We start from the raw sequence: 17,994 nt of genomic DNA on the forward strand, positions 1-17,994 counted from the left end.
GCGGCGAAGCCATCGATGCGTGCGCCAACAAATTGCCCGGAGATAGAAAGTCGATGGCGCAAAACAAATAATCTATGCTTAGGATCAGATGGATTGGCTATCCGAGGAGTCCCAGGACGCCAATTTGCTGACTTCTCTCCACTCCTGACCTTCCCCTCCCCCCCGTTGTTGTAATTAATGGCGCGTCATCAGTCATGAATCGTTTGGTGCCCGCCAGAGCCCACGGACAAGACTGACTGAAACTTTCACCTGCTTGCAGCGGGACAAAGAATGAGGGATGGGGTTGGAAAGCAAGGATGGGGGGAATGGCCATCTAAGTGTGAGACATTGCTCCCCACCACCCTCCACCCCCGAGATACCCAGAGCAGATGCCACCACAGTGTGATCATCTGGTTCCCAAAACAAAATGAACAGAAATGATTGGTGGACGTAACGGACTGTGAGTGTCCCGTAGGGAAGTGAACTGCATTCGCGCGGGGAGCTCAGAGCTGGTTTTGCTTCTTCTATGTCGATGTGGATTTATTCAGTAAAGTTTATACTCTTGGTAAAATGATGCCCCAGGAGTTTCTTTTTTCTGGAATTGCCAACTGGATGGTTTACATTAAACCAGCTCTTGAGCTTCCCCACGCAAACAGGGGACCCATTTTGAATTCCTTCTGCCTTTATCTACTGCCCTTTTTCATTGACCTGGTTAGTAGTTCCCATCCTTGTAAAGAAATTTTAAGCTTGCAATAAATCTTTACACTCATTTGAACTGCCTGGATCTCCCTGATTTTCCCAGCGCTCTGTTCTCTTATATACAGAATAATAGAGTTGGAAGGGACCTTGGAGGTCTTCTAGTCCAACCCCTTTCTTAGGCAGGAAACTCTACACCACTTCAGAAAAATGTATATCCAACATCTTCTTTAAAATGTCCAGTGTTGGAGCATTCACAACTTCTGGAGGCAACTTGTTCCACTGATTAATTGTTCTCACTGTCGGGAAATTTCTCCCTAGGTCTATGTTGTTTCTCTCTTTGATTAGTTTCCACCCATTGCTTCTTGTTCTACCCTCAGGTGCTTGGGAGAATAGCTTGACTCCCTCTTCTTTGGGGCAAGCCCTGAGATATTGGAAGACTGCTATCATGTCTCCCCTAGTCCTTCTTTTCATTAAACTAGACATACCCAGTTCCTGCAACCGTTCTTCATACGTTTTAGTCTCCAGTCCCCTCATCCTCTTTGTTGCTCTTCTCTACACTCTTTCTAGAGTCTCCACATCTTTTCTACATTGTGGCGACCAAAACTGGATGCTGTATTCCAAGTGTGGCTTCACCAAGGCCTTATAAAGTGGCATTAACCCTTCACGTGATCTTGATTCTCTCCCTCTGTTGATGCAGCCTAGAACTGTGTTGGCTTTTTTGGCAGCTGCTGCACACGGCTGGCTCCTATTTAAATGGTTGTCTCATATTTAAATATGAGATCAGGTAACTAATCAAAAGCTCTTCCTGGCATTTGATTAAGATAAATCCGTGCATAGTTAAAGCATGAGATTATCCAGGAGGCATCAGCAGGAAGTTGGGAAGAAAGTCCAGAAAGGAAAAGATAAGGGCTAAAATTGTTATTTTGGTTGTTCGTTGTGGGTGCAACATCTTTCTCTTTGCCATCTCTTTTCGTGTGAGGTTGTGACTGCATTTTTAACAGCTGCCAATGGTGCAAACTCCAAAAGCCTCTTTTTCCCTGGTTCTCTGTGCTGGATTCTTTTCTTAAATTTTTTACATGAGCTCGTGCTAAATTTGGGGTGCCGTTTTCTTCGACGGGTGGATAAACACTTTTGGCCAGCCTGCAGCTTGGCTCTACTAGGGACACGGTGGCTCAGTGGCTAAGACGCTGTCCTAGCAGCATAACAGAGTGAGCTCCCGTCACTTGTCCCAGCTTCTGCCAACCTAGCAGTTCGAAAGCAGGTGAAAAATGCAAGTAGAAAAACAGGCACCAATTTAGTGGGAAAAGAATAGCGTTCCGTGCGCCTTTGGCGTTGAGTCATGCCGGCCACATGACCACGGAGATATCTCCGGACAGCGCTGGCTCTTCGGCTTTGAAACGGAGATGAGCACCGATTAGCGCATATGTGCGAGGGGAACCTTTATGTTTACAGGTTGGCTGTAGGGAAGCTTGCACGGAAATTCAGTAGTGTTGGTGCTGAGGTTTTGCCTCTTGTCCCTAATTTAGTTTCTTTTCCTGATACCAGCCTTCTTGTAGCTCTTTCTATCCATTCCCCACATTTTTTTAAAAGAGAGAGACAGAGAGAGAGAGAGAGAGAGAGAGAGAAAGTCACACAGAGAAACAGGGAAAGAGAGAGAGAGAGAGAGAGTCACACAGAGAAAGAGAGAAAGAGAAAGGGAGAGAGAGTCAAACTCCCTTCCCTTCCCCTTCAAGGAAGATAAGGGGGGGACACATATCCCAGAGTTTCTGGAGCAGAAAAGGGACAGTGACTGAAAGAAGGGGGGTGGTGGTGGTGGAGCCTTAAATGCAAAATTTATTAGTGGTTAAAAAGCGGTGATGTGGCAGATTATGTGGCCCAGCTGTGCCGTGTCCTTACATCAACGTGGGGATTTTCAGAGGCAGCAGCTGCCTGGTTGAAGAGGCTACTCTGCGTAAGAGCCCCTGTAGGCTTCCATTTGCCCTTCAGTTGCTCTCTGTGTGAGTGAGTGAGTGAGTGAGTGAGTGTGTGTGTGTGTGTGTGAGTGAGTGAGAGAGAGAGAGAGAGAGAGAGAGAGAGAGAGAGAGAGCGAGAGCGCTGGGTGCCCAGCATTTTCTGAAATCCCAGCCACCCGTTGTCACTGAGCTGTTGACACAATGCTCTTGGTGTGAGTTGCGTTACACTCTGGAAGCCAAAGCAGCTGCTCTAATGAGTTAACAGCCTGGAGTTCACATTTCTGCACGCTCCGAAGCCTTGTGCGTCCCTTGTCAAACATTCTGGAGTTAAGAGAGTCAAGCAGGTGGGTGCAAAATACAATAAGAATAATAAGAATAATAAGAATAATAAGAATTGCAAGGCGTAGGAAGACTGTGTCAAAAGAAAGCAGAGGTGGCATCCATAGCCATAAGATTCTTCAGTGCGATCCCCAAAACAACTGGAGTACCGTTATGAGCACCGTTGGCATTGACAAAAATCCCCGTTGGTCAATTGCAGAAGGCAGCTTGGCTTGGAACAGCTTACATCCTGCAATGTAATACCATCAAATGTCCACATCTGTCCTTGGGAAGGCTCCATAGGTGGGCCAAAACCTGCCAAATCCAGTCTAAACAACGGTCTGACTGTGCCACCAATCACCATAACGCCATTTCCTCCTTCCCCAGGGAGCAAGGTGGCCGGATCTTGTGCGGTGTGATGAGGATTGGTTTGGTGGCCAAAGGCTTGTTGATAAAGGATGACATGGACCTGGAACTAGTCCTGATGTGCAAAGAAAAGCCCACAGAGACCCTCTTATCCCTCGTCAAAGACAATCTACCTGTCCAAATCCAGGTGAGCCAAACTCAAGAAGTCCACATTTATAATTAATCCTGTTGCTGCATCATGTTTTATTCTATCAGCGAGTGTGTGTGTGTGTTCCAGCATAACTCTGGAATGCCTGGCCCATTAAGGAGAGTGACTGTGGCGTCCTAGAGCGGCAATTGTTTGTGATGTCATGGGAGGGGGAAGGGAAAACCTGGGCCGTTAAGGAGAGCAAGTGCGGTATCTTAGAGCGGCAATTGTTTGGATGTCATGGGAGGGGGAAGGGAGAGCCTGGGGCTGTTAAGGAGAGTGAGTGCGGCGTCCTAGAGCGGCAATTGTTTGTGATGTCCGTTCCTTCGCAGCTTCCTCTGGAAAGCCAGCCGTGACGTTCGCCCTCCGGTGGAACAATGGGGAAGCGCCTGATGAATTTGGGGCAAAGAGCCAGGATTGTAAACAGGGCGGGAAGGAGGAGCGTGGATGGCAGGGGGAAGGGAGAGGCCAGGGATGATGGGCATAGGAGTAGGTGGAAGAAAGACCCTTCCCAATGCCTCCCCGTCATACAAACGCTTTGACGTCTATAAATACCCAGGCCGTGCCGGGTATTCAGCTAGTGTTTTATATTATCTGGGCATTGAAGAAATGTTTCCCAGCGTTTATTTATTTATTTATTGCTTAACCAAGGAAAAATTGGGGCAGTTTAAAAATGCATCCATTTTTCTCTGTAACACAGGTTGGTCTCTGGAGAAGGTGAGAGAGAAAACTGTGCAGGTTCCTTTGGTTTTTCTCCCCAGGGTTTCCTCCCCCTCCCCCCCTCTCTTGCTGCCGGTTGCTGGAAGAAGCATTTTGAAGGGCATTTTTCCTTGGCAAGGTGTCTTTTCTGAGCTGAGCAAGAGCAGCCCCCACCCCCCTGCTGCCCACTGCTGAAAAGTCTGCCCTCTAAAAATCCTGCACCAGATAGGAAATACAGTCCTTGTAGACGTTGTTCCTGCCAGTCAGCATAACTAAGAAGAGAAATCTTATTCTTAGTGGATCTTATTGTAGAAGGTGGCTCAGTGGCTAACCCCTAGCGCTGTGTAATGGAGTGAGCTCCCGTTACTTGTCCCAGCTTCTGCCAACCGAACAGTTCGAAAGCATGAAAAAATGCAAGTAGAAAAATAGGGACCATCTTTGGTGGGAAGGGAACAGCATTCCGTGCGCCTCCGGTGTTGAGTCATGCCGGCCACATGACCCCGGAGACCGTCTTCGGACAGCGCCGGCTCTTGGGCTTTGAAACGGAGATGAGCACCGCCCCCCTAGAGTCGGGAACGACTAGCACATACGCGCGAGGGGAACTTTTATCTTTTTTCTTGACTGTTCTTGGATGCTCCAGGAATCCTCTGCCTGCATTTCTAGCGAGGCATAAAAAGCCAATCCCCCCAATGATCATTTTCTTCCCCAGAAGGAAAGACTCAAAAGGATCGCTCGGCTCCTGCTGCGGGTTGTTTAAATGTTTACAGCCGCAGGGGCGAAGGATGAGTGTTTCTCGGCTGGGCTCCAGCTTTTCTTGACGGAGCCGGTTTTCTGGATCGTTTCAGAAACTCACCGAAGAGAAGTACCACATAGAGCATCATCCCAGCGAAGCGGCCATCGTCATCCGTAGCACAACGGGGCTCCCGCTGACCCTCAAGGTGACCCTCACCTCTCCGCTAATCCGGGATGAACCCGAGAAGAAGGACGGAGGTAAAGAGAGTAGTTGGAAGGGAAGGGGCTGGTTTGGGGTGATAACGGGTCTCCCTTGGCCCCATGGGAAGGGTGCGTAGCTGCTGACCTCCCCTGGCCAGTGGTAGACCCAAAGTAGATCCAGTCTTCTTGTGGGACACCAAACCTAGAAGAGTCTCACGTCACCAAATAGCAATAGACTTATATACCGCTTCACAGTGCTTTTACAGCCCACTCTAAGCGGTTTACCGAGTCGGCCTCTTGCCCCCAACAATCTGGGTCCTCATTTTGCCGACCTCGGAAGGCTGAGTCAACCTTGGAGCTGGCCAGGGTCGAACTGCTGGCAGTCGGCAGAATTAGCCTGCAATACTGCATTCTAACTACTGCACAGCCCCGCCCTCGAAGACACTGCTTGAATTTCCAGAGGGATAGAAACTTATAAATTTCCTACGATGCCCCCCTGATTCAGAGTCTGACAAGGATTTGGCTCGGCCCCGATTTGCAGCCAGCTATTTTGGTATGAAACGAGAGCCAGTGTCTGGAGTGAGCTCTCCCCTAGGCTGTAGAAAAGTTTTATTTCTACAGTCTGGAAACGGATGCTCGAAGGCCCAGAGGGTTGGGATTAGATGGGTTTTGGTCTCCTTCCAGCGCTGAAAGCATTCAGATCAGGGGCGCGTGCATTCACATTTGCGAACCGGTAGGGAAAGTAAATGATTCAGATTTCTGGATTTGGGTCTAAGCACCAGGAGAGCATTTATAACCTGACATTAAAAACCTCCGGAGGTTGTGACCTCTTTCACTAGATGCTGGTTTGGAGGTAGAAGAGGCAGTTTCTTGGTTCTTTTCTAATTAACGGATTCTAGGAACAAGTTCTCCGTTAGTGCCAAGGGACGAGAAAGATTTCTTTTCTTTAAAAAAAAAAATTATTAAGCTTTTTTTAAAACGTTAAAAAACAAAACGCGAATTTCCGCTCATTGCAACGAGTCCATTTCAATATTGTTGGTTATTTACATAAGCTCTATTTCTGTATTCGCTTAATATATTCTATATTGTATAATATATTGTATGATCACATAAATATATCAGTATTTCCAGATATTAATATAAAGAAGAGAAGAGAAAGGTTTATTAAAGTCAGTCCCTGTTTTCTGAATTTTATACTCTTATAAGGAGGTCCTTTGAGTAGGATTATGTCCCACCAGGTAACCTTCATCACTGATGTTTCTTCTGCTTTGCTATCGGTTGACGATATCGAGTCTGGTCAGTTGACTTTAAATGCTGTCCGGTGATGAACAGGGGGGACAATTATTGTGAGAAAAGGCCTCCGAACCACAACAATGTGTGACTCTGCTTTTCCCACAAACGAACAGACACGCCAGTCTCGAACAAAACCTCGGTTGCTGCTGACTCCCGTAGCCGAACGGGATGGCCATTTGTGAAATTCTATCTGGTTCGTTCCTTGCCGGGCCCCTTCTCCTGTTTCTCTGTCCACCTTGACCTCCTCCGTCCACCTTGACCTCCTCTGTCCACCTTGACCTCCTTTGCAAGAAGGAAGTATCGGAGGCTGGCCTCCCGTCTGTGTTAAGGAGAGGACGGCAGTGAGCCCAGCATAATTTCACAGTCCCCCCTCTTCTTGAAAGGAGACACATGGTGCGGCAAGCTGGAAGGCCCGATGCAAAAGATGGCTTCCAGGCCTGACGCTGTGGAGATCTTCATACTTCAAATTAAGCCCAGGCTACTCAGTGGGATGGCTTGGTTAGTTGATGGGTTTCTATCTTTGTTTCGTATCCTGCCATCCCTTCCTTCTCCAAGTGGACTTGAGCTTCTGATGTCGCTGAGCCTCCCTTTCCCTGTGGCTGATCTCTCCCACTTCTGAGTTTACCCCATAGGCCTCTTCTTGCCTTCCCTCCATGCAATATCAAGCCAACATCACTGTAGGCCACGCGTCCTTGATGTTGGATCTACTGTCTTCGGTTGGGTCCCGAACAGGTCCCGAATGGAGCCCAGAGCAAGTTGGATCCATGCCCCAGCCATTCAACCCCATTTTATTTTGGGGATTGTTGCTGTCATCCTAACCTTTCTCGTCACCACGGGCCGCAAAATGGCACGCAGAACCATCCTGCAAGGAACACGCGGCCTCGCTGTCCTTCGCGCCAAAACCTGGAAGAGCAGCGTTCCATCTTGCATGTACGCGCCAACAGCCGAGCTTTCGGTTTTCGGCACGTGCCCAGTGAAGAGCAAGCTGGTGCGCATGGATGCGCCAGAAACCCAGAGGTTCAAGTGCCGGCGCATGCATGCACCACGGAACGCTGTCCTTCCGGGTTTTGTCACTCCCGCATGCGTGAAGTACAGCTGGTTGGCGCGTATGTGGCCACTGCAACGCAGAAGAGGAGTCAGCGAAGCCGCACATTCCCGCGCAGGACAGTCCGTGCCACTTCCGGCATGCCTTCCATAGGTTTGCCAACCCATTCCTAGACCCAAATCTAGGCATTGCACAAATTCTATTGTGGAGGGCACAATTGGATTTCCCTGCCCCGATGCTACCAACTGAATCCTTTTCAGCAGCAAATCTTGGAACTCCGGGTGTTTGGTTGGCACTCTTCCCAAAAATGTGCCATGCAGACAAAAGAAGGATTCAACACACGGTCTTTTTACTATTGTCTTTTTTAAAAAATTTGAAAAAAATCCAAAACAAAAAGCGTTTTTCTATTGTGAGTCCGTTTATTAATTTTGGTCCATTTGCTGTCTGTTTTTCGATATAGTGAAACTGTGTCTTTATTGATGGTCTATCATTTGGATGAATGGCTCTTCTGTTTGACCATTTTTTTCTCTCCCTCTCTCCTTGGGTGGCGGGGGGTGACTCTCCCTTCCCCTGCCCTGTACCAGCTGCTGGGAGCAATGAATGACAGCCCCCCCAACAACAACAACCCTCAACTTTCTCCCCCATCGCATTTGCTCTGTGATTTCATGGACCTCAGCTTGAGCCTGACCCAACCTTCAGCTATTTCTTCAGTTCCACTTCCAAAGAACTGAGGCTATTGAAAATGTTGATTTGCTATCATTATGGGTTCTCTCTGCCTCTTTTCTTCTCACTCTGCCCCCGTCGTTTTATGGACCCCATAGCTTGAAGTCAGGAAAAAAAGAGGGCGGGGAAAACCTGGGTTTCTGGGTAAAAGTGAGCTGGCGTACATTGAGGTGGCCCATTGTTGGGCCAAGAAAGGCATCCAAGGGAGAAGAAGAAGAGGTCCATTAACCTCTAGAGGAAGGTCTCATCTTGACCCAGATTCCACCTTCCATCCATTTGCAATGCTAACCGCCCCTTCTTTCTTCACCCCGGCCGCCTCCGTGGAGTAAATCATGACCTATTGTATCTCCTCAACCTTACCTAGAACTTCCTTACTAACCTTTCACCACCATTGATGGACAGGCATGAACCGATGACCATTTTCTACTCATGGTTTTTTCCCCCCAACTGGTCCTCTCCTTCTCTTTCTCCACCCACCCCAGCTCTTTCCATTCTTCTCCCCCACCCGGTACCCTCCTCCAAGAGTTTCACTCTCGCAATCACCCCCTCCAGCCAGGAGGCGCAACCGTTTGAAAACACAGCAGCGTAACGTCTCCCCGTCCCTGTTTTCCAAGGTCTTCCCTCAACCTCCTCCAGCATGGCTCCTTCAAGGAAGCATTAACCAGCACTTGGAGGGGAAGGGTTATCTTCCTCCCACGGTGAAACCATTAAGGCAGAAGAAGGTGTGGGGGGCAGTCTCTAAATCGTCATTTGTCCTTCCCTTCGCTCTGTGTTAATGGTTACCCAAACTGCACGATTTGAGTGAAGGAAGCTGCTGGGACCATCCGTGGTTGGTGGAGATGGCCTTGGAGACGGACAATCTGTCGTTGTTGTTTTTTGCACACACACACCCCATTGCCTTTCAAGCAAAGTCTTGTCACCATTATTTGTGACAATGCCGCTCCATAAATTTGGTTAATTCATAAAATCAACGCCATTCGCCTTCCTTGAAGCGCAAACGCTACCAAAAGCTCTATCCGGTCCAGATAACCCCCAGATCCATGGATGAGTGATGAATTCCTTCTCACAGGAGAAGGGATTGTTTTGCCGGCTAAAAAGTTGGGGAGAGGCGGGAAGAAACAACAACAACAACCACAGCTAACTTCCTTTTTTTTTTTTCTTCTTCTTCGGGAAAACCAACCAACCGAACTCCCCCCCCCCCCCCCCGAAACTAGAGTTGTGTCCTTGTTGTGCTTGTGAGCCACTTGAGGGCTAATCCTGTTGATGACTTTGCAGCTTTCATTGGGCGTCTCTTACCCGCCGGTCACGCCAGTAACCCTCCGCCGAATCAAAAATGAAAAATAATTTTAAAAAAATCAACGCTGCAAACATCACAAGAGGGTTGACTGTAACTGTGTGAGGCTTTGCGGTATCTCAACAAGACAAGAAGACAGAATGCGAGACAGATTTTTTTTTGAGGTTTATTCTCTTTTTCGTCTTCCTTATGCCCCATGGTGTTGAGTAAGAGCAGAGGTCTTCCATCTTGGCCCCTTTACCACTTGTGGGCTTCCAACTCTCGGAGTTGCAGGCGTTGGAAATCCACAAGTGGTAAAGTTGCCAAGGTTGGAGTATAAAAGTATGGCTGAAAATACAAAATTATAAATGGCCCTTAGTGGGACGCTAAGATGCTGAGCTTGTCAATCAGAAAGTTCAGCGGTTTGAATCCCTAGCGCCGTTTAATGGAGGGAGCTCCCGTGACTCGTCCCAGCTTCTGCCAACCGAGCAGTTCAAAAGCAGGTCAAAAATGCAAGTAGAAAAATAGAGACCACATTTGGTGGGAAGAGAACAGCGTTTCGTGCGCCTTTGGCATTGAGTCATGCCAGCCACATGATCACGGAGGCGTCTTCGGACACTGCTGGCTCTTTGGCTTTGAAACGAGGATGAGCACCGCCCCTTAGAGTCGGGAACGACTAGCACATAGGTGCAAGGGAAACCTTTACCTAAATTGCCCTTCTGACCACAATTTGCACTGTACTGCACACTTCCCAGCCAGCAACCTCCATGTGTGTGTTTGTGTGTGTATTCAGTCACACACCCATCAATTGCTTCCTTTCCCCAGAAGAGAGCTTGAGGAAGTTTTGACAAAGTTGACATTGCTGGTTCAGAATACAATATTGCCCCTGTCTTAATTTAAAAACAAAACAAAAAAATTAGCATGGTTGGCCACCATCCAAAGCTGAAGGTTGAATTTCCCGAGTCCTGAATGGGTTTGTGCCCTTTTAACAGATTAACACAGTTGGAAAGGACCTTATAGGCCGGTGATGGTTAACTTTTTTGGCACCAAGTGCCCAAATTGGAACTTGTGTGTATCTGCGCATGCCGGAATTGCCGAACAGCTGGTCTTTGAGTTTCTGGCACGCTCAAGAGTGCCAGCCAGCTGATCTTTGCACTTTTGTGCCTGGGTTTTTTGGCTGTTTTGGGGGGCATTTTCAGGCCGTTTTTGAGGCCAATATGTCCGGAAAACACCCCGGAAAATGGTCTGAAAAATGGCTGGGTTTTTGGCCATTTTTCGGGCAGTTTTCTGGCGCTCTGGCTCCCGCCAAACCCAGCATGCACAGCGGAAAGCCAGAAGAGCAGCTGGCGACAGTGCCGTGCTCACAGAGAGGGCACTCCGTGCCACCTCTGGTACGCTGGCCATAAAGTCACCATCACGGTTATGGGTCATCTAGTCCAACCCCCTTCTCAAGCAGGAGACCGTACACCATTTCTGACAAATTTAGCAAACTCGGTAGGCCAAATATCTTAAAAGTTGTGGGTGCTGAATCTTATCCACAGTGCCTTTGATCTGATGACAAGGGACGAGTCCCGAGAACTTTTTCACAGATCTATCTCCCGCCAAAAATTACTTCTACCTAACGAAGGAGCAAAGTATTTGGATGTTTGCTGCATTGTCTTATCTCTAAAGATAGAGAAAATGGATGAAGCCAACAGCTTTTTTCCCTCCTTCTAAAGTTTATGGGCCACGCCACGAGGCTGGAAGAACAGAAAAAGAGGATAAATGTCAATGATTTGTTGCTTCCTTATCCAAAATTGTGAGGAGAACGTTTAAAATAATAAAAGTTTCTCTCTCAGCAGATTCCTGGTTTGGCTCTGAGGGGTTTTGATCATTGCTTTTCTGAAAAAGCAGATGATAAGTAGGTAACCTCACGAAAGCAGCCCTCAAACCTTTTGGAGGGAGCAGAGAAGTTATTAAAAGTCTCAGTTTCAGTCTCTTTCCCCTTCTCCCTCTCCTTCTCTCCTTCCCTTCCCACTCTCTTTTTCTCTTTCCTTTTTCTCTTTTGCTTTCTCTCTCTATCCCTCTCTCCCCCTTTGTTTCCCTCCCATTCTCTATCTTTACCTCTCTTTCCCACTATCTATCTCTTTCCCTCCCTTTCTCTTTCTCCCACTCCTTCCTCTTTCTCTCTTTCCCTTCCTTCCTCTCTCTCTTTCCCTCCCCTCTCTCCCACTTTCTTTCCCTCCCTCCCCCCTCTTTTCCTCTTTCTCTTTCCCTTTCTCTCTCTTTCTCCCCACTCCTCTTTTTCTCTTTCCCTCCCTTCCTCCCTCTCTTTCCCTCCCCTCTCTCTCCCTCTCTCCCCCTTCCCTCCCTCCCCCTCTCTCTTTTCCTCTTTCCCTTTCTCTCTCTTTCTCTCCCATTCCTCTTTTTCTCTTTCCCGCCCTTCCTCCCTCTCTTTCCCTCCCCTCTTTCTCTCCCCCTTTCCCTCCCTCCCCCTCTCTCTTTTCCTCTTTCTCTTTCCCTTTCTCTCTCTTTCTCTCCCACTCCTCTTTTTCTCTTTCTTTCCCTTCCTCCCTCTCTTCCCCTCTCCATTTCTTCCCCTCCCTTCCCCCTCCCTCTATCTCTCTTTCTTTCCCTCTTTCTCTCCTCTCTCTCCCCCTTTCTTCTTTCTCTCTCTTTTGCTCCCTCTTGTTCCCTCTTTTCCCATCTCTTTCCCTCTCCTCTCTTTTCCTCTCTCTTCCCTCTCTCTCTGCCTCCAAATTTTCTTTTTGCCTCGAGAAACCACGAGAACGATGCAAAGCAACACACTTTGTACAGTCTGCCCCAAGTTCTTTTTTAACCAATTAATAAGATCCCAGATTGTCTGCAAACACTGGAGAAAGAAAAAAAAACAACAACAACCGGCCTCTGTTTTGCTCCTTGTAACATACACACGCCTAATTACTACTATTTAAAAAGAAAAAAGAACCTGGCACATGTGCTAAATTTTTATTTATTTGTTTAAAAAAAAAAATGGGACGCCACCTTGATAGGACCTAAAAATTACGGAGTTTAAAAAAAAATGGAAGCCAGGGCAATTCTGGGCGTCTTATTAAAAACTCTCTTTCTGTCTTGCTGGCATTTGTTCTGTGTTTGGGGCATCAGAATTGTCTGCTTGTTCCAACTCTGCATGTCTCTTTTTGTTTCCTCTCATATTCCCATCTCCCCAGTAGACAATACCCCGGTGAAAGAGCCTCCGGATTTACTCAGCAGGCAAAAGTGCCTCGAAGCTTTGGCGTCTCTGCGACACGCCAAGTGGTTCCAGGTTGGGCTTTTTGTTCTTACCTATCGTAGTCCTTTCAAAAGTTTTCTTCTTGTTTTTTAAAAAAATAATAATGAAAGTAGTTGTTTAGGTTTGCGGGCAGCCTGCAGACAAGAACGGGAGCATTCTGGTTTTCTTTTAGGCCAGAGCGAACGGGCTAAAGTCGTGTGTGATTGTGCTGCGAATCCTGAGAGATTTATGCAACAGAGCTCCTACCTGGGCACCTTTGAAAGGTTGGGTGAGTGTTCGCTTAATCCACGTTTGCAAAAAAAAAATGTGCTTGGGAGAATGCAGTCCCATCGTTAATCTTTTGCCGCTTCTGGTTTCAGATATCGGATAAACTGCCCTCAACCCCAGCCAGTTCCTTCTCTAAACGTACCGTATTTTTCGGAGCTTAAGACGCTCCGAAGTACAAGATGCACCTAGCTTTTGGGGAGGAAAACGAGAAAAAAATAATCTGCCTCTGCCTCCCACCAATTTGCTTCCTGGCAGCAAACAGCAAACAGCCTGTTTCAGTTTAGCCTGATTAGCACAAGGGGAAAAAATCTGCCTCTGCCTCCCAGCAATTTGCCTCCTTGCAGCAAACAGCAAACAGCCTGTTTCAGTTTCAGTTTAGCCTGATTAGCACAAGGGGAAAAAATCTGCCTCTGCCTCCCAGCAATTTGCCTCCTTGCAGCAAACAACGTGTTTTAGTTTCAATTTCAGCACAGTCTGATTACTACAAGCAGCTGATAGTTGGTTGGATCGGCCTCTCGACGATCAGCTGTTTCAGGCTGCAGGGATTGCCATTGCCTATTGCCGCCTCCACACGCGCTGTTTTCGGCCTCTGCACATCCCATTTTCCTCCCGTTTTGGGTGGCAGGGATTGGAATGGGTGGAAAATGGGGCACGGAGACGGCAACAGGCAATGGCAATCCCTGCAGTCTGAAACAGCTGATGGTTGGGAGGTCGATCCATCGGACAATCAGATGGTTGTAAGTAATCTTATCTGTGGTGAAACTAAAACAGGCTGTTTGCTGCAAGAAGGCAAATTGCTGGGAGGCAGAGGCAAAGAGTGGGGCGGGGCTACATTCGGTGCATAAGCTACACCCATGTTCACCCTCTTTTTTGGGGGGGGAGTGTGTCTTATACACCGAAAAATATGATAATCCTTGCAGATTTTAGTACTTTCTGTGGAACTTGGGTTTAAGTTACTTGTCGGTGAGATAAGAATCTTCAGGGGCAAGCACCCAGTTGAACAACATCTCAAGAACTATCCTTGACCATCCATGGTCCAGGATTGTCTCCTAAGCCAGGTCTGTTGAAAAGAAAAGAGCATCAGTGCAACCCTTATTCCTTTCAGTGAGCAAGGAGGACCAAGTTTTCACAACTACCACGTAGTACTTCCCAAGTTTGCCCTGCAAAGTGATGGATCCAGAGCAGAAGTCCTAGCTCTCCCTGCCTAGAAGAGCACCAATAGAAGAGCAGATGTGCAGCTCAGGGTTGAACAGTGGAGATCTTGGTACCTCCTGAGCTTGATTTTTGGCTTGCAGATGTTTCATTACCCAACTGACTAACATCATTGATGCGGGACACCATTTCCCCCATCCTGGTATATATATATAAAAAGAAAAAAAAAAACAAAAAACAACATATATATATATATATATATATATATATATATATATATATATATATATATATATATATATATATATATATATATATATATATATATATATATATATATATATATTGTTTTTTTTTTCTTTTTAATTTGTGCTGATAAATAAATAAAGGGAGACTAGTATAGATCTATTTCAAGCTATTTAGCTCTCATCAGCTAGCCATACCCTTACTGGGATTTATATATATTTATATATATTTATATATATTTATATATATTTATATATATTTATATATATATATATATATATATATATATATATATATATAGATATATATATATATAATATATATATATATATATATATATATATAAAATATATATATATATATATAATATATATATATATATATATATCCCTTGTGTGGAATACGTAATATATTCCACACAAGGGATTTTTCTCCCGGGTCCAGATTGATGAGCTGGTTGATAAGAGCGCCAACACAATGTTCTCTACAGAAATTGTGTTCTGATGTAAACATTGAATCTGGATAAACACCACAGGTGGGTTCCTATCGCTTTGGACCACTTCGGCGGGATAGGTAGCAACTTGGCAGCCTGGGTCGCTGGAACCGGCAGCGAACCAGGCCTACCATGCCCCAAACCAGTTCTTTCGGTGGCCCCTGTAGGCGCTACCATCTTGTTTTTGGCTTCTGCGCATGAAGAGAAGCATTTTTTTTAGTACTGCGCACCAAGTGTGCGAGCTGTGTTCCGGCAGTAGCAGCAGCAGCCGGAACTCACCCCCCTGGATCCCACGTACTGCTTGCTTGTGCCCATTGTACACTCGGTGGTGAGTGGATCTCCTAACGCCGATCACCAGAACAGGGTACGATTTTCCTTTGGTGGACCCAAACGTTCAGCTACCTCCAAGAAGAGGGCGGGATTTCCGAACTGTATCTACGACGGATGGAAATTATTTGGTCCCTTTCTGACCTCATGCTTGGACCTGCCTTACCCGTCCGTCAGTCTTTCTGTCTTTCTGTGATGTTTTTATAGCATGGGTACTGACCCCATCCAGTTGTCTTCCAGCCCCTGGAGCTGCTGTGCGAGAAAGCCATTGGCACCTGCAACAGGCCGTTGGGCGCAGGGGAAGCTCTCCGGCGGGTGTTGGAGTGTTTGGCCTCAGGCATCCTGTTGCCAGGTGAGATCCGCCAAGCTTTTCCTCAAAGGTTGACCGGCCATGCATTGATGGACCACTGTAGCATGTCCTGTTTGGATGGACATCTTCTGGTTTGCCGATCCTGCAAATTTAGAAGACATCACTCCAATGGGCGGTCTTCTTTAACTAGGAGACTGAAACGGGTTGTCCATGCAGTGGACTGTGAGGAGGTTGGGGAGGACCAGTCCTGGAGTCTGAGGAAAGCTCAGACGAGGGCTCTGTGTCAGAGGCAGAGAGGGGGCCGAGGCCGTCTGGCAGTGATCAGCTGCCTTCGGAGCTAGACAGCCGTGAAGCAGAGGAACAGCTGGAGCCTGTTCCCAGTGTCTGCATGCGCAGTGGTGCCGGAAGAAAAGAACAGCGGAGAAATCAGGATTGACTTGGGAGTAAATCTACAGGTGGACGGTGAATGGCCCCTCCCATAGGAAAGGAGCGGAAGGGGAGGGGGCTTTTGCAGGAAACAATTTGTTCGTTCGATCATTAGATTCGTTTCAGGAGTGTGAAGATCTGTGCATGAATCTCAGAGACTCTGTGCCCAGTCTTTCCTTGCTCATTTGGGAAATATTTACATGGCAGCTTCCCAAGGCAGATAAGGTCGGTGGTCATAAATACTCCTTTGAAAGACTCTTTGCCTGGCCTTGGCTGAATGTGAATGAGAGGAATTCACTTTCATTTAACAAAAGGGGTTTTGATAGGACCGGGACTCTGCCTTTTGGGGTCAGAAAATCTTGAGAGTGGGCAAAGGTCTTCTTCTAAGATCTGTTATTGTGGAGTGATGACACTAACGTGAAACCTTTCTGAAAACATGACCTAATTTTTGAGGTTGGCTTGAGGAATCTTGGCTGGTACAAGTGAAGGATAGTTGGAAGGAGCCTTTTTTTTCATTCCCAGCTGTCTCCACAGCTTTTCTCTTTAAATCTTCCTTATGTAAAACTGATACAAGCCAACTGATAACATGGATTAGGCGCCCATCTCTGTTGTGGCCCACCAGCGACCAGCGCAGCTAGTGACAGACTCAGGCAGTGAGGAGTTTGGAAAGGAACCTGGGCCTGTCCTGGAGTCTGGGGAAGGCTCTGATGAGGGCTCTATATCGGACGCAGAGAGGGGGCCAGGGCCCTATGCCAGTTATCAGCTCCCTTCAGAGTCAGACATCAGTGGGGCAGAGGAACAGCTGGAGCCTGTTCCAGTGTGCGTATGCACAGAGTGGCCAGAGGAAGGGAGCAGCTAAAGAACAGAGGCCAACTTGGGAGGAAGGCCACAGGTGGACGGTGAACGGCCCCTCCCAAGGGAAATAAAAGACGAGCGAAAGGGGAGTGGAGTTTGCAGGAGACCATTAGTTTGTTTAATTAGTGTGAAGATTTGTTCGTGACTCTCAGAGACTCCTTACAAAGCTTCTTGTACAGCTCGGCGTTTGGAAGATATCAGCCTGGCAGCTCTCCAAGCCTGATAAGGTCTGTGGTGGTTAATTCACCCTTGAAAGACTGTTTGCCGGAGCTTTGCTAGAGGCGAATGCGAGGAATTCACCGTGGCTTAATAAAAAGGGGTTTTGTCGGGACAAGGAGTCTCCTTCATCATTTTGGTGAAGCCTAGGTCGGAACAATCTCTTAACTAGCCCTTTTCCTCCCAGGTGTAGCTCTTATTTTGTTGTTACTCTGTGGCATCAGGATTATGGTTTTGGGGGTCCATGGGATAGGCTTGAGGGTTGAACTCCTTCCTTGTGCCTAGGTGGGCCCGGCGTGCATGATCCCTGCGAACGAGAGCCAACGGATGCCTTGTCTAGTGTGACTGTTCCACAAAGGGAAGCCATAACCCATAGTGCCCAGGTAAAAACATGCCAGCCACCTAGGTTGGCCTCCTTTCCCTCCAGCAATGGAGAACGAAGGTCCTCGGGGATTAACGCCGCTGCTTAGGATGATGGGTTGAAAGCTGCCCAATCTATGGAGCAGAGATATCTTTAATGTTTGACCCATTTTCATTTCCAGCATGCCCTGAGACTGTCGGCCTTCGGCCAAATCTACAAGGTGCTGGAGATGGATCCTCTCCCTTCCAATAAGTCCTTCCAGAAATATTCGTGGTCGGGGGCCGACAAAGAAGGTAGGTGCACCTGAAAGCAGGACAAGAAGGAAGGGATGGAAACTAATCCAGGAGAGAAGCAGCCTTAGAACTAAGGAGGAATTTCCTGACACTTAGAACAATTAGCAATTAGCCCTCTCTAAGCGATTTACAGAGTCAGCATATTGCCCCCAACAATCCGGGTCCTCATTTTACCCACCTTGGAAGGATGGAAGGCTGAGTCAACCCGGAGTCGGTGAGATTTGAACAGCCGAACTGCAGAACTGCAGTCAGCTGACGTAGCCTGCAGTGCTGCACTCTAACCACTGCGCCACCTCGGCCCTTTTAATTAATTAATCCGTAGAGCAACTTG

The 17,994-nt window shown here is 47.4% G+C and overlaps 1 protein-coding gene across 1 annotated transcript in view; it reads left to right on the plus strand.

Moving 5' to 3' along the window:
* The window catches only part of STRBP (spermatid perinuclear RNA binding protein), a 48,848-nt gene that overhangs the window by 16,585 nt on the left and 14,269 nt on the right, over nt 1-17,994 (plus strand). Inside the window, 7 exon segments of the mRNA XM_032232736.1 lie at nt 3,336-3,501; nt 5,046-5,190; nt 12,659-12,750; nt 12,890-12,985; nt 15,443-15,554; nt 17,295-17,392; nt 17,552-17,663. Of these exon segments, the coding sequence (XP_032088627.1) occupies nt 3,336-3,501; nt 5,046-5,190; nt 12,659-12,750; nt 12,890-12,985; nt 15,443-15,554; nt 17,295-17,392; nt 17,552-17,663 (821 nt within the window).

This window comes from Thamnophis elegans, chromosome 16 (assembly GCF_009769535.1).
Source record: "Thamnophis elegans isolate rThaEle1 chromosome 16, rThaEle1.pri, whole genome shotgun sequence".
Taxonomy (NCBI): Eukaryota; Metazoa; Chordata; class Lepidosauria; order Squamata; family Colubridae; genus Thamnophis; species Thamnophis elegans.